General features: G+C 42.0%; 1 protein-coding gene across 2 annotated transcripts; it reads left to right on the top strand.

The window, feature by feature from the left end:
• Positions 1-2,127: 2,127 nt before the first annotated feature.
• Slc7a3 (solute carrier family 7 member 3) lies at positions 2,128-8,698 on the top strand. Of its 2 annotated transcripts, none has more exons than XM_060374614.1 (12): positions 2,128-2,647; positions 3,659-4,032; positions 4,565-4,723; positions 4,900-5,077; positions 5,227-5,339; positions 5,460-5,682; positions 5,856-5,995; positions 6,090-6,192; positions 7,012-7,181; positions 7,613-7,779; positions 8,081-8,189; positions 8,322-8,698. In XM_060374614.1, exons 2-12 carry the CDS (start codon positions 3,660-3,662, stop codon positions 8,450-8,452), a joined length of 1,866 nt encoding a protein of 621 aa, XP_060230597.1. In that variant the 5' UTR covers positions 2,128-2,647; position 3,659; the 3' UTR covers positions 8,453-8,698. The 2 variants fall into 2 exon arrangements, with proteins under 2 accessions (XP_060230597.1, XP_060230596.1); XM_060374613.1 differs by having other exon boundaries at positions 2,129-2,647; positions 3,630-4,032.
• The last annotated feature ends 14,242 nt before the right edge of the window (positions 8,699-22,940 follow it).

Here is a 22,940-nt window from a genome sequence, read left to right as displayed (position 1 = left end):
TATCATGTCTCGCTCTCCTCTCTCTCTTCATCTCCATCAAATAAACCTCTTTCATATAAAATCTGCTGTGTGCATCATCATTTTATTGGTCATAACAACTAGAAATGGGGTTTCTTTTGGCAATGGAAAAATTTCTAAATTAATAAATGGATAATTCTGTAACTATAGTTAAACTCTACTGAACCGTATACTTTAAAAATGGTGACTATTTTCCCAAGGCTGAGCATAGTGGAACAGGTAGGAGGATGCTTACTAAGTTCAAGACTGAGCTACACAAAGGATTCTAGGCCGGCCTGGGCTACACAAAACCCTGTCTCAATAAAATAAAAAATAAAAAGATGGATTTTTGAGAGACCAAAAGATAAATTGGCAGCTATTATTAAGACCTGAAGTAGGTGGGTGGAGAAGTCCAGTAATGCCCTGAGGGGAAGGACCGCCTTACTGCATTCTTTCCCCACCCACTAGAGATAATAGTTGCTAGGAAACTGGCCCATCCCCCTGGGGGGGGGAACACCAGGTCATTATGGTCTAGGGACTTTCCTATATTCAATCAATTCAAAATGTAGTATTTTGACCAATAGATGCTTGCCAGGCAGGAATTGCCCCTGCCTTGGGCATGCTGGGAGGGACCAGAATCTTTAAATCACCCAACTAACCTGGGGACGGCATGCTCAGCTCCCACGGCCAAAGCGGTGGGTGTTGTGGGCCCAAGCTGCAGCTTGTAATTTACAATAAAAAGACCCTCATGAGTTTTGCAACGGAGTCAATTCCTGTAGATCTTTTGGGGGCTTGCGAACTGGGTGTAACATTTTCGTGGGCACAGTGGTGCATGCTTATAATCTTAATACCTGGAAGATGGAGGCAGAATGATTGAGAGTTCTTTATAGTCCAGTTTGGGTTACATGAGACCCTGTCTCAAAAAAAAAAAGTAAACTTTATGACATAGATATTGTCTCTGCAATTTCATCATTTGTAATAAGTTATACAAATTTGTTTGATATTCAGCCCAATTTCCAGGTACCCAGTTCCTAATGTCCTTGGAATTTCCAAAGTGATAAATATCTTTTTGTATGCTAATGATGACAGCTGGCTGGGGGTTCCCAAATAGCTTCCGGATGGGGGTTGGTTGCCAGGGGAACCAACTTGTGATTGAAAGAGTTTCAAGAATTAGAATTTCTTTATTGTCTAGTACAGTTAAAATACTTGATAATCCTGGAGGGAGACATCTATTATTACCAAGCCTTATCCTCCAGTGCTTCCCAACAAACACTGCACTTCCTAGGGTCTTTACTTTCCATTGGCTTCCTGCATCTTTGTAGGTCAGACCAGCCTGGGCTACATGGTGAGTTTCAGGTAAGCTTGAGCTAGAGAGGAGACTCTCAAGAAGGATTTGGATGCTAGATGACTGAGGACACCTTCATAGTGGGTCATTAGAGGAAACAGTGTATTTAGAGCTGGGTCTTAGCGGCTAACTTGGCTTAGTGGAAGAGAAGGACACCTGCACAACTCTTACTGTCCGCCCCTTACTGTCAGAAATGGTAGAGCCACATGGATAATTTTAAGATTCCTCAGTCCTCTGCTGTTTCCTAGTAACTCCTAGCCTAAAAGGACCTACTTCTTGCTGGAGCTTCACACTTCCTCTTCCTTTTACATTTGAATAAAATATAGTACCTATGGGAGGCAGACCTTAAAAGAACAGGCCAGGTATTTTTTTTCAGAAGGGCTGTTCAACAATAATGATGAAGTTCCAAACTTTGGCTTAGTAAAATGGAATTGAAAGGGTGTGGCTGGAGCAGCTCGTTGGTGTAGTCTCAGCACTGGGGAGACCTACAAGATTGATCCCTATCACCGTAAATTTTTAAAAGTTTCTCTCCCTCAATACTTAAATATTTATAATTTCATGTTTAATATTGATAGACAGGTGGAGAGGTGCTACAAATACATTGTGACCTAAAAATCTACATTGGATTAATTATCCATGTACAGGTGGTTTGAAACTGTCTTCCATTCTCTTGCTGGTGGCATTAGAAACAGTTTAAGGGTGAGAGCAGGGGCGGTCCTTCTGAAGCATTTCAAGCAGACAGGAATGCTAAGAGAGAAAATAGAGTGAGATGGAGACTTGGTGCTATTTGCCCTTCCATCCTTCATACAAACCCAATTCTCTGTGCTGCTTATAATCATTGACTCTGACTAATCCTGCATAAAGGTAGAAAATTCCCATGGGATCTGTGGTCAGGAAGCGTTTTATTGTCTTTTGACCACCGGAGAGGCAAATAGAAAAAGGCTATCCTCCTTCCTTCCCCTCCTGCCCCCTCCCCCCGCCATTCCCTGCTCGCTGTTTTTGGTTGGGAAGCAGTCTCGAGCCAAAAGCAACCAATGTTGCAAAGCCAAGTGACTGTATATGTGTGTTTGGTATGTATATTGTGTGGTGTGTCATGTGTAGGGAAAGGGCTTGGGGGTAGGATCCCATGACGTTACTGGCTCCTCCTCCCAGTGAATATAAAGGGAGATTGGCGCGCAACGACCCTGAGCTGCATCATTGAAGCCGGAGCAGCCCAAGTCGGCGGATCCAACCCAACTCGACTAAGTCAGCCTCATTGAACCAGATCTGAGAATCTTCGCCCCCTGGGCTTGCCACAGCTCTCTGGTAAGCCGCTGGGGCCGACAAGTGTGTTAGAGTGGGGAGGGGGAGGCTCCTTGTATACCAGGCAACCATGGCATGCAGTTGCATCAGCGCGGCTGTGACCTGTTGCTAGCAAGACCCTAGCCCCGGAGCCAGGGCTCCCTAGCTCCAGCGCAGTCCCAGACCGTTTCTAAATGGAACCATAAAAATCTAGATACTGAGTTTAGGGCCACCGGGCTAGACCCCTGGTATGCGGAGAGAAAAGTGCCAGCGGTCTTGGGCTGGCTTTGCCAAACCCCCCCCCCCCCCACACACACACCCAGGCGCATCTCCCGATTTCGGATGCTGAAGCCCTGCCTCACTGCTGGTGCTCACAGGTCAGCCTAGCCAGGCGCGTGGAAGTGGAGAAACATTAGCTTCCTCCCCAGGGCAAAGGCTCAGGTGGAGCGTTGTGGCCTCCGTGAGAAGGAATAAGAACGAGGTCGGGGAGCCATGTCTCTTTGAAGACCTCTGGGTGCTGGCGCGCGCTGAAAGGGATGTGGGTATTGAGTGTGAGAAGGGGTTCTCCCAGAGTTGTTCTGAGTTGAGTTCCGCTTGATTTACCAGGAACCACAGGCCAGGAAACAGAAACGTTAGGTTTCAGGGCACCTGGGCTGGGCTCTAGGGTAAATCTCAACGGTTCTTGGCCAGAAAAAGAAGCAACCTAATGTCTAAGCACTTACTAGTGCTTAGCCACTGTGCTACAATGGGCTTCACTACCTCTTCTGAAATGAGTCCTCCCACCAGCCACAGAGATACTGTAATCCCTACTTGCATTATTATTATAATTCTTACTTGCATGTGAAAGAACCAGCCATTAGAGGTAAAGTGGCTTGCCTTCTCCCACTCCTCAACCCATCCTCCTTTGTTCCTGTATCTCTTTCACTTAGTGGAGTGTTTTCTAATTCACTTCCAGAGCTTGGGGATAATCAGACCCATTGAAAGGCTTTGTTTTGTTTTTCACCAGAACCTAGCATCCTCTTCCGGTCTATCTAGAATGCGGCTGTGGCATGCTCTTCGAAGATTTGGTCGAAAGCTGGTGAGGAGACGTGAGTTGGAGCTGGGCATGGGCGAGACCCGCCTTGCCAGATGCCTGAGCACCCTCGACTTAGTGGCCCTGGGCGTGGGCAGCACATTGGGTGCAGGTGTGTATGTCCTGGCTGGTGAGGTGGCAAAAGATAAAGCAGGACCATCCATTGTGATCTGCTTTTTGGTGGCTGCTCTGTCGTCGGTGTTAGCTGGACTGTGTTATGCTGAGTTTGGTGCCCGAGTCCCCGGCTCTGGTTCTGCATATCTCTACAGTTATGTCACTGTAGGTGAACTCTGGGCCTTCACCACCGGCTGGAACCTCATCCTCTCCTACGTCATTGGTGAGATGTTTGGGATGGGCTGGGGAGGGGGTTGGATGACTTACACAAATAGAAAAGGGATTATGGATCCAGAAATCTGAGTAAAATAGTGAAGCTGAAATTTTCTTTATTTTTGCTACTATCTCAATACTTCCAGATGTTTATATTTTTAATTGTAGGGGTGTATGGAGGGGCTGAAGGTACAGAACAATTAATTGTTTGCCTCTGTCTGGTGTTCATTTATTAAAATAATATCAGGAGCTGGGGGTAGTGTTGTACACCTGTAATTCTAGCACTCAGGAGGCTGAGGTAAGAGGATCAAGAGTTGAGTTTGAGACCAGGCTAAGCCTGAGTTTCATAGAGAGACCTGACACACACACACACACACACACACACACACACACACACACACACACACACACACAAAAATGTAAGCTGAGTAATAATGTCAGGAATCTGTGAAATATTGGCTGATGTGTAGGAGGGAGAGAACTTGACCTCATAATGTTCCTGAGGATTGGGATTAAGGTAGAAAATACAATTGCTATACCAGGTACAGCCAGTGTGGCCCGGGCTTGGAGCTCTGCTTTTGACAACCTGATTGGAAACTACATCTCTCAGTCTCTGAAGGGAACCATCTCACTGAATGTGCCTCATGTTCTGGCAGAATATCCAGATTTCTTTGCCATGGCCCTTGTGTTGCTGCTCACTGGTGAGGCAAGGGGCAGGGTTGAATGGTAGGGGGGGGTTACAACTGGGAAAAGCTTGAGGGGCATGATGAGATGGGGAGGGAAAGAAGAGCTGGGAGGGAACGAGGCAGGAAAAAGAAAAAGCAAGCTTGGAGGAAGGATTTTGTCCTCAGGATCCTGAACAATTTTTCTCCCACAGGATTGTTGGCTTTGGGAGCAAGTGATTCTGCTCTGGTTACCAAAGTGTTCACAGGGGTGAACCTCTTGGTTCTTGGATTTGTCATCATCTCTGGCTTCTTTAAGGGAGATCTGAAAAACTGGAAGCTCACAAAAGAGGACTATTGCTTGACCATGAGTGGACCCAATGACACTTGTAGGTTAGAAAGCTGCAGAGGTGGGCCCATAATGGGGGAGCTGGGCGATTCCGGAATGGGAGTCGGAAACAATAAGCAGCTGGACATTAGAGGAAGAGTACAGACTTAGCCGAACATATTTCTTATTATTTCTATTCCTTCTCATACTCTAGCTTGGACTCCGTGGGCGCTGGAGGTTTCATGCCCTTTGGCTTAGATGGGATTCTTCGTGGCGCTGCTACCTGTTTCTATGCCTTTGTCGGTTTTGACTGTATTGCAACCACTGGTAACTGTCACGGCATCCTGGCTGGTCTTGGGTTCAGTGTGTAAACATACAGACTGGGAGTGGCAGAGGGACAAGCCTACTCCCCGGGTTCAGAACACTGTGCCATGTGTTTTCTTGCAGGGGAAGAGGCGAAGAATCCCCAGCGCTCTATCCCCATGGGTATTGTAATCTCACTCTCTATCTGCTTTTTGGCTTACTTTGGGGTGTCTTCAGCACTTACTCTTATGATGCCTTACTACAAGCTTCATACTGAGAGCCCTCTACCTGAAGCATTTACGTACGCTGGCTGGAATTCTGCCCGGTACCTTGTAGCTGTTGGCTCCCTCTGTGCTCTTTCCACTAGGTCAGTGTTAAATATTTGTTTCTCTGGTGACTGTCGTTTCCAGTTATGTCCATTTTGTGCAAGAAGATGCTCCTCAGAAGGGATGGGAAGGGGAGGTGGAGAGGCTGTAAGCACACAGGCTGGGAACAGAAACCTTGGTGATCTCACTCCACTTGGACATTTGTCTTTTTCAGCCTTCTGGGCTCTATGTTTCCTATGCCTCGGGTGATCTACGCAATGGCAGAAGATGGCCTCCTGTTCCGAGTCCTTGGCAGGGTCCACAGTAGAACACACACACCCATTGTGGCCACCATGGTATCTGGTGTTATTGCAGGTAACAAAACAAAACAAACCCACCAGTTTTTATTGTTTCACCAGCTCCTTTAACTTCACCCTTCTCCCACTTGCTTTCTCTCTGCCAATTTTAGCATTCATGGCATTCCTCTTTGAACTCAGTGATCTTGTGGACCTCATGTCAATTGGGACTCTACTTGCTTACTCCCTGGTGTCCATTTGTGTTCTCATCCTTAGGTAAGACTTGGGTTTGCACTTCTGGGTGAGGTGTGATATTATGATCATTCTTTCTGCCTTCCGTCACCCTGAGTCTCTTTGAACAATCTGAGTAGCTTGTTATGTCCCAAACAGCTCCCCCACCATGTGTTTTGCACATCCATGTACCTGTATGTGCATATGTGTATGGAGGCCAGAGGTCAGAGTTAGGTATCTACCTACATCCCTCTCCACTTTATTTTTGAGATGGAGTCTCTCACTGAACCTGGAACTCACTGGTTGGCTAGGTTGACTGGTTAGTGAATTCCAGAAATCCTAGCTCCAGCTCCCTAGCACACTGAGGTTATAGGACACCTGAGTTTCATATGTGCGCTGGAGATCTGAACTCCAGTCCTAGTGTCACAGTTGTGTGACAAACACTTGAATATTTTAAAAAGCCCCTCCTTTCTCTCTCTCTCTCTCTCTCTCTCTCTCTCTCTCTCTCTCTCTCTCTCTCTGTGTGTGTGTGTGTGTGTGTCTGTCTGTCTGTCTGTCTGTCTTTCTGTCCATCTATGAGTACCCTTGGAGGTCAGAAGAGGATGTTGAATCCCCTGAGGCTAGATTTATGGGTGGTTGTGACTTGCCCAATGTGTGTGTTAGGAACTGAACTCTGGTCCTCTGCAAGAGAAAAACAAAACTCTTAACTGCTAAGCTATCACTCTAGCCTGGTGTCAGATGCTGTATAAGCTGAGCCATCTCCCCAGCCCAAGCTTCTACCTTTAATGGTGGTAAAGAAGCTGCCTGGAAAAAATAGTGAATTGTTAAGAATTATTCTTAAAATTGTTCTTACTCTTGCCACAGATATCAGCCTGAACCGGAAATAAGGAATGGGGAACAGGAAATGGAATTGCAGGAGTATGAGGAAACACTTGAAGCAGAGAAGCTAACTGTCCAGGCTCTATTTTGTCCAGTCAACTCCATCCCCACCCTCCTTTCTGGCCGGGTTGTCTATGTTTGTTCCTCCCTGCTTGGTGAGAAGTGGGTTTTTTTTTTTTTTCTTTTTAAGGTTTATTTATTTTTATGTGTATGAGTATTTTGCCTGCATAAATGTATGCCTAGTACCTACATAGGTCAGAAGAAGGCATCTGATCCCCCGGAACTGCAGTTATAGATAGTTGTAAGTTGCCATATGGGTACTGGGAACCAAACCCAGGTCCTCTACACGAGAACAGCAAAATGCTCTTAACTGCTGAGCCATCTCTCTAGCTTCAAGGGGTAGCTTTTTTCCTTTGGGATGATCTGGAAAGATCATTACTACGGAGTGGACATTGTGTGGTGGCATTTGGTGAGTGAGAGAGGTCTATATAGCAAGAGGGGAACCCTGCTTAGAACGGGATGTCTTACATCTTAATATATGGATCTCAAGAGTTGGTTTTGATGCTTCTCAACTTGACTTTTGAAGCTGTACTACTGACTGTTCTTTGTCTGGTGCTGACCCGGTGGACAACTGCACTTCGTTCTGGAGAACCAGTGTGGGTCACAGTGGTTGTGCTGATCCTGGGGCTCATTCTTGGAATTACTGGAGTTATCTGGAGACAGTCACAGAACCGCACTCCCCTTCACTTTAAGGTAAATGACATTTCTTCTCCCTCACCAAACCTTGGGACAATTAGGGCTTGTAGCTTATGTTCTTTAATTGGACACAAGAGGATAGTTGTTAGAGCTATTTAGGTCAGACTCCTTACTGATGCTCTCTCAAGTTCTGCATTTGGAGTGTCTAATAATATATGAGATAAATGAGTGGCTGCTGAAATCCAGAATGTGAGTAGGGGTCAAACTTGGCTTGCTCTGCCCCAGTGGTTCTGTTCACAGCGTAAAGCCCTCTTTTTATGTCACGGTGCTATATGTGAAGATTTATCTTGTTTTGCAGGTGCCTCTTGTGCCTCTACTCCCATTGCTGAGCATCTTTGTGAATATTTACCTGATGATGCAAATGACAGCTGGCACTTGGGTCCAATTTGGGATCTGGATGCTGATTGGTAGGTCTCTGCTTTTGAAGAATAAGCCTCTTAGGTGTCCTAGCCTTTCCCTCTTGATCTCCAGTTGAAGACCTGCCTATGAAGGTTTTCCAGGTAACACTTCCCCACCTTACAGTTGTCTTTCCCTACTAGGATTTGCTATCTACTTTGGCTATGGGATCCAGCACAGTGTGGAAGAAGTTAAGAGTCATCAAACTTTACCCAAAAGAAGGGCCCCAACTCTAGACCTTGATCTCACTGCTTCGTGTATTCATGCCATTTGACCTAATCACACCTGAATATTGTCTAGTCCCCCTACACAACAATGGAGCACACTCTTGACCCCACGGAGAGCTGGGCCTCTCATGTGGTGTTAGTGATGAATACTAAATAGAGCTCTGTATTTATTGTGAAATGATGGATGTGTCTTTGCTGTTTCTCATGTTTTTTAACTTGTTTACTTTCAAATAGTCTCTGTAGTTGCTTCCTGGCTTTGAAAAAATGTTATTAAACGAAAACAACAACAAAAATCCCTGTCCTGTTCTTTGCTTATTAGAGGTGATGTAAAGCTTGGCTTTAAGTCTGGAGAGACTCAGAAGTGTCCTGTGTCTTTTTCTCTAGTAGCCACAAGACTTTCTGCTGTACGTGGTTATGTGCCTCTTGGACTAGGGATTGGAGAGGGTACTAAAAGAAGCCTAACTACTCACACTCTTAAAGAAGCAACCTAGAGAAATACTTTTCTTCCTGATGTAGCGGATGAGGCCCTGGATAAGTACTGAGACTGCCTTGTCTTGGATTGCAGATGGACTCCAGTCTCAACACTGTCCAGGTTATACACCTGAGGCCATTGTCTTCTATTGCACATCTTTTAGTTGGATCAGTTTTAGACTCCAGTCACTAACTGAATAACAAATTTTAACTGTTGGGAGGAGGTGTGGACACTAGAGGATTTTTCAAAGGACCATTTATGCAAGCATACTGCCTCCCAAAGAACAGGAGATTAGAGGTTAAAACCGCAACCACATTAAAACTATGCATTTATCTATTTATTGAACAAATATGTAAAATTTTAGACTTTGTGCTGAGGACTGGTGACATAAACAGTAAAACTCAACTCTCGAGGAACTCCAAGTCTAGTGAGGAAAACATGAATATAAAACAATGATTTGACTCAGGGAAGGGATGAGTGATGATGAAGCACAGAGGACCACAGTTGACCTGAATGCTTGAGAAGTAGACTGAAGGGAAGGAGTGCTCACCAGTGAACAGCATAGGAAACTGTATAGTGTAGCTGGAGGTAACATGCACATGGTTATCTATGCATGGCCTTGCACACTCCAAGGAATTGAGCTTCCTTGGAGGTGGAGGTGTGTGTGTGTGTGTGTGTGTGTGTGTGTGTGTGTGTGTGTGTGTGTAAGGCATAGAGTGACAAGACTTCCTAGCAGGGTAGTGGATGTTTGGCAGCTACAAGGCTGGGAGGAGGCTTGAAAGTAGTTCGGTAGATAAAGCAGGGAGATAATGCTACAATTCATTGAGTATTTATGCCAGTTTCTGTATAAATCTCATCTTGTTTATTAAGCCCATGAAGCAGATATAATTGTATTCTACAGATGAAAGAACAGGATTTAGGCAAGTATGCCCCAGTCACCTAAGTTCAAAAGACACGCCAGAGGGAATTCAGTCACAGGTCTCAAGAGTTTATAAACTTGCATATGAGTTTAGTTTCACATTGGCAAAGGATAGTCAATGACTAGGATTAGAGGTTCTAGGCCATGGTTACACATTTAAAAGTCATCAGCACAGGTCATATGTGATAGAAGCTTTGTGGAGTTAAAGATTGCTTTAGGATAAAACACAGGAAAATGCAGTAGAAGTTGTATAATTTCCCTTATACATAAGGAGCTGTTAGAAGTCAATAGAAACATAAATATCCTGATAAAAAAATGAGTACTAGATATGTCATTTCCAGAAAAAAGAAATGACAAATACAAGAAAAGATTCTTAATCTCACTTATTAAAAATAAAAAAGTGATTATCAACTTAAGAGTGTGAGAGGGTAGGGCGGCTGAAGGGGATATAATCTATTCCAATTAAAAACATTTTCAAAAGTAAAGATGAGGCTGGATTGATGATGGGTCAGTGGTTAGGAGCACAGGTTGCTCTTTCAGAGTACCTAAGTTCAATTCCCAGCACCCACATGGTAGCTCACAAACATAACTCAGTTGAGGGTCATCCTAAGCTTTCTTTTGGCCCTTGCAGGCACCAGGCATGTACATGGTGCACAGAAACACAAATAAGCAAAACACTTATAAACATAAAATCCCTCTTCAGTTCTTAAAGCTCATGGGCCTCATGTGTCTTAGACAAGTGGTGTGTCAACTGAACCACACCCATCAACTAAATATGCTTATTCACTCTGTCTATCTATCTATCTATCTATCTATCTATCTATCTATCTATCTATCTATCTATCTATATCTAGGTTTTTTTTGGAGACAGAGTTTCTCTGTGTAGCCCTGGCTTTCCTGGAACTCACTCTGTAGACCAGGCTGGCCTCAACTCAGGGATCCACCTGCCTCTGCCTCCTGAATGCTGGGATCAAAAGTGTTCGCCATCACTGCCCGGCAAATATGCTTATTTTCAAAATAAAATATTTTGATCATTATCTAAATTAAAAAAGGGGGTGCTTTTCTAATATACAACAAAAATAGGTATTTCAATTATTTTGAAATGTTTGGCTGTGCATTACCTAAAATAAATCATGTACCACATATTCATGTAGTTAATACAGTGGAATAATATCTGCCTGGGCTTGAAGACAGTATGGAAAATTGCTTTAGGCATGCTCTAATCTTGATTTTATTGAGGAGTCAGATAAAATTGACCCAAATAAACAAAAAGAAAGTAGAAATTCAGAAGTATCCTTAGACAGGTGTGCATAGATTACCATGAAAGTTCACGTGAGGTCTCAGGTGGTTTGGTAAAGTCTTTGTTGAAGTCAAGGCTTTTTCTGATGTTTAAAAATAACAGATAAACTGAGTCAAATATGGTGGTATATGCTTGTGATCTCAGCCTTTAGAGGGTGGTGGCAGGAGGGTCAGGAGTTCTGGATTATTCTTGACTAGTGAGTTTCATACCTGGGCAACATGAAACACTCTTTAAATGAAAAAGGGTAAAATGTCAGAGACAGTCCCTGTTCCCATTACTAGGGAACCCACTTGGAGACTGAGCTGCCATGGGCGCAGCCTTACCAGGCTACAGAGGAAGAAAATGCAGCCAGTCCTGATGAGACCTGATAAACTAGGGTCAGATAGAAGGCAGGAAAACCTCCTCTATCAGTGCACTTGGGGAGGGGGATTGGGAGGGGATGAGGTAGGGGCTACAGATGGAACACAAAATGAGTAAACTGTAATTAATAAAAAATAAATTTTAAAAGGAAAAAGGGTAAAATGTGTCAGTGCAGAAATTGGGAGGGACATTTGTGCATGAAAGCAACAAGATAGGAAAACTTAATACTTAGTTTGCTCACAGCCTAGGGTTTTTGAAGAAGTAAAGTAAAAACCTAAGCCCAAAAGAGCAGATTTTGTTAAGGCTCTTTAAAGTCATTTCTTCTAGACAGGCACGGTGGTGCATGCCTGTAAGCCCAGTACTACAGGAGACAGAGGCAGGCAGATTTCTGTGAGTTCGAGTTCCAGGACAGCCAGGGCTACACAGAGAAACCTTGTCTTGAACCTTCCCCACCTCTACCAAAAGAAGGTCAGTTATTTCTAGGACCTGCAACTGAATGGCAGGAAGTATATGGATGGAAGGGTGCAGATAGAGAGTTGGATGGTGATACCCAAAATACTAGGAAGAATAAATACCTAAAATAGCTAGGAAGAATAAGTCCTACTGTTCTATAGCACATTAGGTTAACTGTATTTTCCAACAACTCAGGGAAACTAGTAGACAAGAATTCAAAGGCTCCCAATGCATAGAAATGACAGTAGGATGACTAGAGGTAATGATACTGTACTACATATTTCAAAAAGCTAGAAGAAAGACTTGTGATTGTTTTCACCATTTATCTCATTGCTGCGACCAAATGTTGGATAATATTGAGTTGTATTTTCCCTTTCTCGCAGGTTGCAGAGGGTGTAGCTCACCATGGAAGGGAAGGCATGGTGAGAGGAACAGCTTGGACTGGATTTCTCTATTTTCCATTTTTATTCCATGTGAGACCTTAGCCCAGGTGATGGTGCTGTCAATACTCAGAGTGGGTTTTTCTTTTCTTTTCTTTTCTTCTCTTTTCTTCTCTTCTCTTCTTGTTTTTTTGAGACAGGGTTTCTCTGTGCAGCTTTGGCTGTCCTGGACTGGCTTTGTAGACCAGGCTGGCCTCGAACTCACAGACAGCCACCTGCCTCTGTCTCCCAGAGTGCTGGGATTACAGCCATGCACCACCGTGCCTGGCCAGGATGGGTTTTTCATCCTCTGGTAAGTCTCTCTGGAAATTCCCTCAAAGACACATGCAGAATTGTATTTCCTCATTGATTCCAAACCCAGTCAAACTGACAATGAAGGTTAAACCATTACAATAAATTCTTTACTCTGTTTTATTTTTATTTAATTCTTTTTTCAAAAGATTTATTTTTATTATTTTAATTCTCTGCGAGTGTGTGTGTGTGCATGTGCATGTGTGTGCAAGTGCCCATAGAAGTCAGAGGTGTGAGATCCCCTGAATCTGAGGTTATAAGCAGTTAGCCACCTGATGTGGGTGCCTGAAATTGAACTCAGGTCCTCTGGAAGAGCAGTATGTGCTCTTAACCACTGAGCCATCTCTGCAGCCCCTAATTCATTCTTTTTAAGTTAGGATATAAACTAATTTAGATTTAGCTGGGTGTGGTAGTGTTTGTTGCCTTTAATTCCAGTGCTCAGGAGGCAGAGATAGATGAATGTATGAGCTGGAGACCAACCTGGTCTACATTAGCCAATTATAGACCTGGCAGAGCTACAAAGTAAGACCCTGTCTCAAAAAAAAATTAAAAATCTTCTGTTTATTCTTTGATAATTTAATCCATACCCAGTTTTCCCCTTCTGTAATCCCTCATACCTCTCGGGACTTTTCATCTTCTCCTTTCTTATTTTTTGCAACTCATTGAGTCCAATTAGTGATGCCACTGGAATGTCAATTGACCTTGTTGGCTTGATCTTCTTCAGGTAAATATAGTTGCTGTGAGTTTGTCAAAACATGGTCATGTCATGCCCAGGAGACAATATTTCACAGCTTCTTTCCATCAGATGGCTCATACATTCATTCTGTGGCTCTCTCTTTCCATTGTTCCCTGAACCTTGGAAGAGTTTCTCTCTCTCTCCTTCCTTCCTTCTTTGTTTCTTTCCTTTTTTTTTTTTTTTTTTTACTTTTTTTTGACAGGCTACCGTTGATCTTGCTATTATATGTAGCTAAGGATGACTTTGAGCTGTTCTTTTTTTCCCTCCACTTCCTGAGTTCTAGGATTGTAGGCATGTGCTATGGCACCTGCTTTTATAGGATTCTAGAAATCAAACCCAGCTCTTTGTGCCTTCTAAGACACCAGTCTACCAACTACAACTACATTGTCCTTTTGGCAAATATACATATATATATATAATGACTCATTTACTGTACTTTGAACATTATTCCATTTATGTGTGTGTCATATTACCACATGGCACCCAATTTATATGTACATTTCTTAATGTTTTTATGTATCAGTTAAAATAAATTTAAATTATTAGTAGTGGTTTTCTAAGAGTAGTTCAAGTGGTAGAACATTTGCCTAGCTTGCCAGTACCCTGGGTTTCTATCTCTGGTTCTGAAAACTAAAGAGAGGGAGAAGAGAAAGAGAGAGAGAAAGAGAAAGAGAAAGAGAAAGAAATATGTAGGTGTGATACATGTTTAGCATCTTAGCATCAGGAGACAGGAAGATTGCCAGTTTAAGGCTAGCTCGAGTGAGTCCCTGTTTAAAACAAAACAAGACAAAACAAAACAAACTAAAAAATAAAAAAATCCCGAAACAAACAAGAGAGACATGCCACATATTTGAGCAGCTGGAAGTGCTAATTATCCTGATTTGATCATTATGCATTGTATACACTGTGTATTGAATGACTACACTATACCTCACAAGTACACACAATTATGTGTCAGTTACAAAGTTGAAATGGCCTGGAGTGTTGTGCAATGGATAGCACATTTGATTTCTTGTAAAAAAAAAAGGGGGGGGGATGTATGAATGATAGCGTTAGAACATGAAATGAAGAAGAGGGTGTTTCTCTGTGAACTGGCTCAAAGAGTCCCATCTCTGCAATCTACTCATGTAGCCAGACAATAGAGCTGGGCATAACTCAGGCTTCAGAAACCTACAACTCAGGTTCTTCCTCTACAACTTGCCAAGCTTGCCCACCTCACTTGTTCCAATAACCCCACTACTGTTCTTTGACATCATGTGAAGCCTCCGTTGTTAATTAACCCCCACCCACGGTTTCTCTTTTCATCATCCTCTTTCAGTCTTTGCTTGCTTTCTGACTCACCTAAATTTCTCAATTTTATTATTAGTATTTACTGTTTTGCAAATACTTCCAACCTCCCAACCAAGACTCCAGATCCCCTTCTAACCTCTGCAGGAACCCAAACATTCATAGCCACACTTTATCCTGTGCAATTCAGTTTTCTTGCAGACATTTTCATGACCAGGCGGGTCAATGATGTTCACTCATGGCTAGTATTTTAAGTATGAGCCTGAACATACTCTTGTCATTATTACCTTGTTCTTTTAAACAGCTCCTTCTTGCCTTACTTGCATTCTTCACTTCATTCCCTCCTTTTATTCTTGACTTGGTTTCCTACTTTGATGGGGAAAATATACACCTATCAGATAAGAACTTCATCTTTCTGTGTGTGTGTGTGTGTGTGTGTGTTTTTCCTTACAAACTTTAACTTTTTCTTCCAATGATGAAAACAGGTGTTCATTGTAGACTAATAATGCTGAAACGTATAAAGAAAGGCAGGTGGAGGGTGTAGTTCAGTGGCAGAGTACTTTGAGTGGCATGCATGAAATCCTGGGTTTGGTTCTCAGTAGTTGGAAAAGAGAATTCTCCTAAATTTCACTAGTCAAAGGTAGATCTGTTTGCATTTCGGGAATACTCTTCTAGACATTTTGATTCCTATATGAATGCAATTTTAGCTTAACTTCTCTTTGTAAACATTTTTTAAAGTCTAACATTTTATTATTATTGTCTGTGTAAACATGATGCATACGTGAGACTTTTTAAATTAAATTTTTATTTTTTTACATTAATTACATTTTATTTGCTTTGTATCCCAACTGTAACCCCCTCCCTTACCCCCTTCCAACCCCACCCTCCCTCCCTCATCTCCTCCTATGCCCCTCTCCAAGTCCACTGATAGGGGAGGTCCTCCTCCTCTTCCATCTGAACCTAGATTATCAGATCTCATCAGGACTGGCTGCAATGTCCTCCTCTATGGCCTGGCAAAGCTGCTCCTCTCTCAGGGGAGGGTGGTCAAAGAGTCAGCCACTGAGTTCATGTTAGAGACAGTCCCTGTTCCCCTTTCTAGGGTACCCACCTGGAGACTGAACTGCCATGGGCTATATCTGAGCAGGGGTTCTAGGTTATATCCATGAATGGACCCTGGTCCTTGGTTGGAGTATCAGTCTCAGAAAAGACCCTGGGCCCAGATATTTTATTTCTGTGGCTCTCCTTGTGGTGCTCCTGTCCCCTCCAGGTCTTACTAGTTCCCCCCTTCTTTCATATTATTTCCTGCACTCTGCCCAATGTTTGGTTATGAGTCTCAGCATTTTCTTTGATACACTTCTGGGTAGAGTCTTTCAGAGGCCCTCTGTGGTAGGCTTCTATCCTGTTACTTGTTTTCTTCTACATCCAATGCACATCTCATTTCTAAGTGATATTACCTGGGATCCTCCTTCTTCTTTAGCTTCTTTAGGTGTACAGATTTTAGTACAGCCACTTTGGAAATCAATCTGGTGCTTTCTCAGACAATTAGGAATAACGCTTTCTTGAGATCCAGGTATACCACTCCTAGGCATATATCCAAAAGTTCCTCAACCATACAACAAGGACATGCGCTCAACCATGTCCGTAGCAGCTATATTCAAAATAGCCAGAATCTGGAAACAACCCAGATGCCCCTAAACTGATGAATGGATACAGAAATTGAGGTACATTTACACAATGGAATACTACTCAGCAATCAAAAAGGAGGAAATCATGAAATCTGCAGGCAAATGGTGGGATCTAGAAAAGATCATCCTGAGTGAAATATCCCAGAAGCAGAAAGACACACATGGTATATACTCACTAATAAGTGGATACTAGACCTATAATATAGGATAAACATACGTGAGCCTTCAACCACAGGAAGGGAAGCCTGTGGAAATAAAATTGTGGAGTTGGTTCTCTCTTTCCACATTTATTTGAGTTCTAGGGATTGAACTCAGGTTTCCAGGCTTGCAGGACAAGTGCTTTTACCAGCTGAATCATTTTGCTGGTGTTTTTATACATTTAAGAACTTTTCAAATTATTTCCTATTTTTTTCTTTTCTCACGTGCATTTGCAGATGCACACTTTGCACGTGTGTGGACATGCACATGTGTGGGTGGAGATGCATGCGGGTGTGCATGCACGTGAGGGCCCATGGTCGATGTCAGGAGTCACCCTCGATTGTTCTTCCACCTTACTCTTTGAGGTGGGGTTTCTCAGTCCAACCGGAGCTTGCAGATATGGCCAGTCTGACTAGCCAGCTTGTTTTAGGGATCCCTTGTTTCTGTCTTGCAAGGCAGGTGACCACATCCATTCAACATTTATATGGGTTCTGGGGATCTAAACGATGGTTTTCATCTTTGCATAGCAATTATCTCTTTCTCCACCCCCACCCCCCACATTTTTCTAGTTTTTGTATCGGGGTCTCATTCCTACAGCCTAAACTGTCCTAGAATTTATTCATAGCCTAGGCTGTCCTTGAGCCCAAGCAGATTCTCTTGCCTCAGCATAAGTGCTGGGATTATAGGCTGAGCCACTTCCGTAGGCCCATAATTTTTCCTTCCAGAAAAACTTACAATGATCTCTATTCCTACCAACAGGAAACATATATTACTAAATTTTACATATATTACTAAATTTGAGGTTTTTGTTAAGCTTTTAAACCTTTGTCAGTTTACTAAATGAAAAAAATTCACTTTGCTTTAATTTGGATTTCTATGCCTGCTAGCTGGTATGGTCGAATATCTTATGTTAACTGGCTATATTTCTTCCTGTTTAAGCTGTCTGACCATGTCTTTTTATTATTTATTCACTAGAACATTTGGTGTTTTTCTTATTTTGAGGAGCACTTTTTTATATTAAAGATGTTAATGTTATCTGATATATATGTGATATCTATGTATTTATATATGTATCTATCTGTCCATTAAAAATCTTTCTCTAGTCTGTGTTTTTTGTCCTTCTACCTTGTTTATTTTGCCATTTGTGAGATTTTTCAAATGTGTTTCTGAAACGTGTGAGAGGCCAAAATCCCAGCAGGCAAATCTTTGTGAGCTGGAGGCAAGCCTAGTCTACAGAATGAATACCAGCCATGGCTGCGTAGTGAGAGCTTGTCTTAGAAATAAAAAGAGCAACCAGAAACTCCCTAGGGCTGAGACTAGAGTGCCTGCCTAGCATGTGCGAGGCTCTAGGTTTAATCCCCATGGTTGGACAAACAAAAACAAACACAAAACCAAAACAAGACAATTGCAATAGTAAGAATCTTTTTTTTTTTTTGTCTTAAAAAAAAGAAAAGAAATGGCTATCCAATTGTTTTAACTTTTTTAGTCAATGATCCTTCATCCTGTGGATTTAAATAGTTTCTATACTGTGTATATTTGGTTTTTTTTTTTTATGGACTGTATTTTTTTTTTTAAACAGAGCCTTACTATGAAGCTCTGGTTCTCCTGGAACTCACTTGAAGAGCAAGCTGGCCTTTAGCTCAGAGACCCACTTGCCTCTGCCTCCATAGTGCTAGGATGGAAGGTGTGTACTACCATACCTCGCTTTCTATTCTGTTCCTTTATCTATTCGCACCACAGAATTTCATTCACAGTAGTTTTACTGTCTGGAAGAACAAAAGGCTCACACTGTTAATAATTTGTTTTTAGAATTTTTTTCCTTAAGATGTATTTATTATTTATTATGTATACGGTGTTCTGCCTGCATGCTAGAAGAGAGCACAGGATTTCATTATAGATAGTTGAGAGCCACCATGTGGTTGCTGGGAATTGAACTCAGGACCTTTGGAAGAACAGACAGTGCTCTGAACCTCTGAGCCATCTCTCCAGTCGCTGCTTATAGAAATTTCCTGACTATCATTGCATGCTTATTTTGAGACTCTTATTCTTTTAATAAAATGTCATGTTACCTTGTGAATTGATTTGCATTCTAGCTCACTTTCTTTCTTTGAACCCATTCTGTTACTGAAAGTCTTTTCAGGATCTCACTTTAGAGTTCAAGCTGTCCACTAATCTTTAGTGCTATACATTTCACTATTTATATAACATTTTGTTAAACAGTAGGACACATACTTTATAGCTTATTCTAGGGCATGGAAAAATCTATGGCATGTTTAATAGCACATGATGACATTTTACTACTCAGTTTTTCCTTCCTCCCTCCTTCCTTACCTTCCCCCCCCTTTTCCATTCTCACTGAGAATGGGTCTCCCTGTGGGAGGAACAGTCTTGCTGGGCCACAGAAGAGGACATTGCAGCCAGTCCTGAAGATAACTGATAAGCTAGGGTCAGATGGAAGGAGAGGAGGTCCTCCCCTATCAGTGGACTTGGAAAGGAGCAGGGAGGAGATGAGGGAGGAAGAGTGGGATTGGGAGGGAATGAGAGAGGGGGCTACAGCTGGGATAAAATTAAATAACCTGTGATTAATATTAAAAAAAATAAAAATTAAAAAAAAAACAATTTATATTTGTTCAGCGGTGGTGGCAGACATCTTTAGTTCTAGCACTCAGATAGCAGAGGTAGGTGGAGCTCTGTGAGTTCAAGGGGAGCCTGGTCTACAGAATGAGTTCCAGGACAGTCAAGGCTACATAGAGAAACCTTGTCTCAAAAAACAAAAGAAGAAAATGAAATCCAAAAAAAATCCTAAAATAAAACCCAGTTTATATTAACCAATAGTTATGTGATTTCTGTATGCTTTTTCTTAAAAAAAAAAAATGACATTAATCCCAGCATTCAGGAGGTAGAAGCAGGCAGATTTCTGTGAGTTTCAAGGCCAGTCTGCTTTATAGATTGAGTTCCAGGAAAGCCAGGACAACACAGAGAAACTCCAACTCAAAAAAAATAAAAACAAAACAAAAACCATTTATTTTATGTCCATTGATGTTTTGATAGCATGTATGTCTGTGTGAGATTGTTGGATCTCCTGGAATTGGAGTTACAGTTGTAAGCTGTCATTGGGTGCTTAATCGGGGTCCTCTGAAAGAGTAGCCAGTACTCTTAACTACTGAGCCATCTCACCAACAGCCCTGTATAACTTGTCTAACATTAAATAATTATTAAGAGTTAAGAACTCTAAGATGCATGTGAAAGAGTTACAGATTGTTCATTTATCTGCTTATCTATGAATAAGAAGCTACTGTTGAATCAGAAATCTTGATGTGGTGATGGCATTAGGAAGCCCTTAATTCGACAAGTAGGAAATGGGAAACAATAATGGGAACTGACAGTTGTTATCTATTGTATTCTATTTGCCCCCATCCTCATTCTACATTTTTTAAAGATTAATTTATTATGTACACAGTGTTCTTCCTACATGCCAGAAGAGGGCACCAGATCTCATTATAGGTGGTTGGGAGCCACCACGTGGTTGCTGGGAATTGAACTCAGGACCTCTGGAAGAGCAGCCAGTGCTCTTAAACTCTAAGCCATCTCTCCAGCCCCCATTCTACATTCTTTATATACATTATTCATTGAACCAGAAGCCCAAAACTACTTTTATTCCCATTTTGTGAATGATGAAATTAGGTTGGATTTGAACAAGTGGATTCTAAGAGATAGCATAAGGCTCCACATGATTGTTATACACAAGGATTTAGTTAACTCTAGGATGATGTAAAACCTGGGGTTTTAAGCACAATACAGTAGTCCCCTTATCCACATAGACTACACTTTAAGCCTTCCGGTAGATAATTAAAACCATGGACAGTTATGGACCCTACATACATACTATGCATTTTGTGTTCTATATTCACCTCTATGATAAAGATAATTTATAAATTATGCCCAAAAAGAGGGTAGAAAAGTGATGGCAATATCTGTTATAAACTACTTTGATAAAGGTAACCTAAAATTATAAATTATTTATGAAGTTTCCCCATGCTATATTTTTAGATTATAATTGATTATTTCTGGAAGCAAAAAAGGCAGGATTGCTGTTTTCTGTCTCCCTTTTTACTTTCTTCATTGCTTTGTGTGTTCTAGAGGCAGAAAAAAAATTCCAGACGGAATCTCACACTGGCTTCAAACTTACAGAGAGCTATCTGCCTTTGCCTTCTGAATACTGGGATTAAAGGGCTTGGGCTTTCATGCCTGGCTAGATGCAGGGAAGTTTGAAGAGGGCAAAGAAATTAGTTTTCGATACACTGTTTTTTTCCTATAATATATAATGATGGATTCTGATTCTGTCAGAGTTAGGAGGGAACTTTGTTGTTGTTGTTGTTTTTACTTTAAAAATTATTTATATTTCATAAGTTACAATTTATTCAGTTTATATTCCTGCTGTAGGAATATAAGCCCCTCCCAATCCCACCCTCCCTACTTCATCTCCTCCCATGCCCCTCCCCAAGTCCACTGATAGGGGAGGTCCTCCTCCCCTTCAAGAGGGAACTTTGTTAATGTTTTCAGAATAGGAGCCTAAGTCTCTGATCATCAGCTCCACCCCAAAGATGACTGAGATGCACAGGGCTTCAAAGAATGCCACACAAGTTTCTATCATGTCATGAAAGAAGTCAGAGCCTTCCTAATGCTGTTCATTTATTCGTTTGTTTGTTTATTTTAAATGTACATTGGTGTTTTGCCTGCATGTATCTGTGTGAGAGTGTTAGATCCTCTGAAACTAGAGTTACAGACAATTGTGAACTGCCATGTTGGTGCTGGGCGTTGAACCCTGGTCCTCTGGAAAAGCAGCCAATGCTCTTAACCCCTGAGCCATCTCTCCAGCCCTAGCTAATATAATTGTTAAAAATTTGGGGGGGGGTATTAGGGATAGAAGAGAGGATCTGCTACATAATTGTTAACATTGTGATAATGGGTTTGTCTGCAAACCTGGAGGCTGTGTTATGTCTTAATGGAGATTTCCGTACAAGTCTTTCTCTTACTTGCAGGCATTGTGTAGGTATTAGATGGAAAGCAGGGTTTTTTTTTTTTTTAAGATTTATTTATTTATGTATATGAACACTTTGTTTTCATGCACATCAGAAGAGTGAATCAGATTCCATTACAGATGGTTGTGAGCCACCATGTGGTTGCTGGGAATTGAACTCAGGACCTCTGGAACAGCAGTCAGTACTCTTAACCGCTGAGCCATCTCTCCAGCCCGAAAGCAGGGTTTTTGATTCATGTATTGTATGCCACATCTAAAACCATTTGAAAGTGGATGGGATACATAAACTTGTTGTGAGTTTGCAAGACCATCATGAGGTAGTTTTAGATTTGACAGGAGGTACCTAAAGCTTCATTTTGTGATGAGTTGTCCAGTGATGTGTCCCCATTATTTGGGGATTTCATTTAGATCACCTTTATATATATATAATTTAGGAAGAACATACTGTATTGAGTTCTCATACTACCCCTCAAATAGCCCTTAATTTTAGCTGCTTCCCCCCATTTTCTCTCTCTTGTCCACCTTCCCCCACCCCTTACCACTTGAGCCTCCCATTCCAGCACTCTTCCATACTCATCCATAATTATCTATTCTACTTCTCTTTCCTAGGGAGATCTATCTGTCCTCTCTAGTCCTTTACTTTCTACCTAACCTCTTTGGTTCTATGGGTTGTAGCTTGCTTTTCACTGACTTAACAGCTATTATTCACATATAAGTGAATATAAACCATAGTTGTCTTTCTGCTCATTGGTTAGTTAGTGTTACTATTGCTGTAATGAAACACCATGACCAAAAGCAATTTGGGAAGGAAAGGGTTTATTTCAGTTTACATTTCCAGGTAACAGTCTGTCACTGAGAAAAGTCAGAGCAGGAACTCAGTTATAGCAGAAACCTGGTGGCAGGAATTGATTCAGAGGCCATGGAAGAGTGATTTTTGCTGGCTTATCATGACTTGCTCTGCTTGTTTTCTTATAGAACCCAGAACTACCAGTCCAGGGATGACACCATCTACAACGGGCTGAGCCTTCCACAATCACTAAGAAGATGCTTCACAGGCTTTCCTGTGTCCTAATCTTATGGAGGCATTTTCCACTTGACACTCCCTCCTCTCTGATAACCCCACCTTGCGTCAAGTTGGCATGAAACTAGTCAGGACACACACTCAGGATGAGGTTTGTTTGTTTGTTTTGTTGTTCTATCCATTTACCGTTAATTCTTTACAGAACTTAAAAGAACAATTCTCAATTTCATATGGAAAAACAAAAAACCGAGAATTGCTAAAACAATCCTGTACAATAACAGATCATCTGGAGGTATCTCCATCCCCGATCTCAAGCTGTACTACAGAGCAAC

The sequence above is a fragment of the Meriones unguiculatus genome, chromosome X, assembly GCF_030254825.1.
Source record: "Meriones unguiculatus strain TT.TT164.6M chromosome X, Bangor_MerUng_6.1, whole genome shotgun sequence".
Lineage (NCBI taxonomy): Eukaryota > Metazoa > Chordata > Mammalia > Rodentia > Muridae > Meriones > Meriones unguiculatus.
Note: the sequence above shows the minus strand (reverse complement) of the source record. Positions and strands in the feature narration are given on the sequence as shown.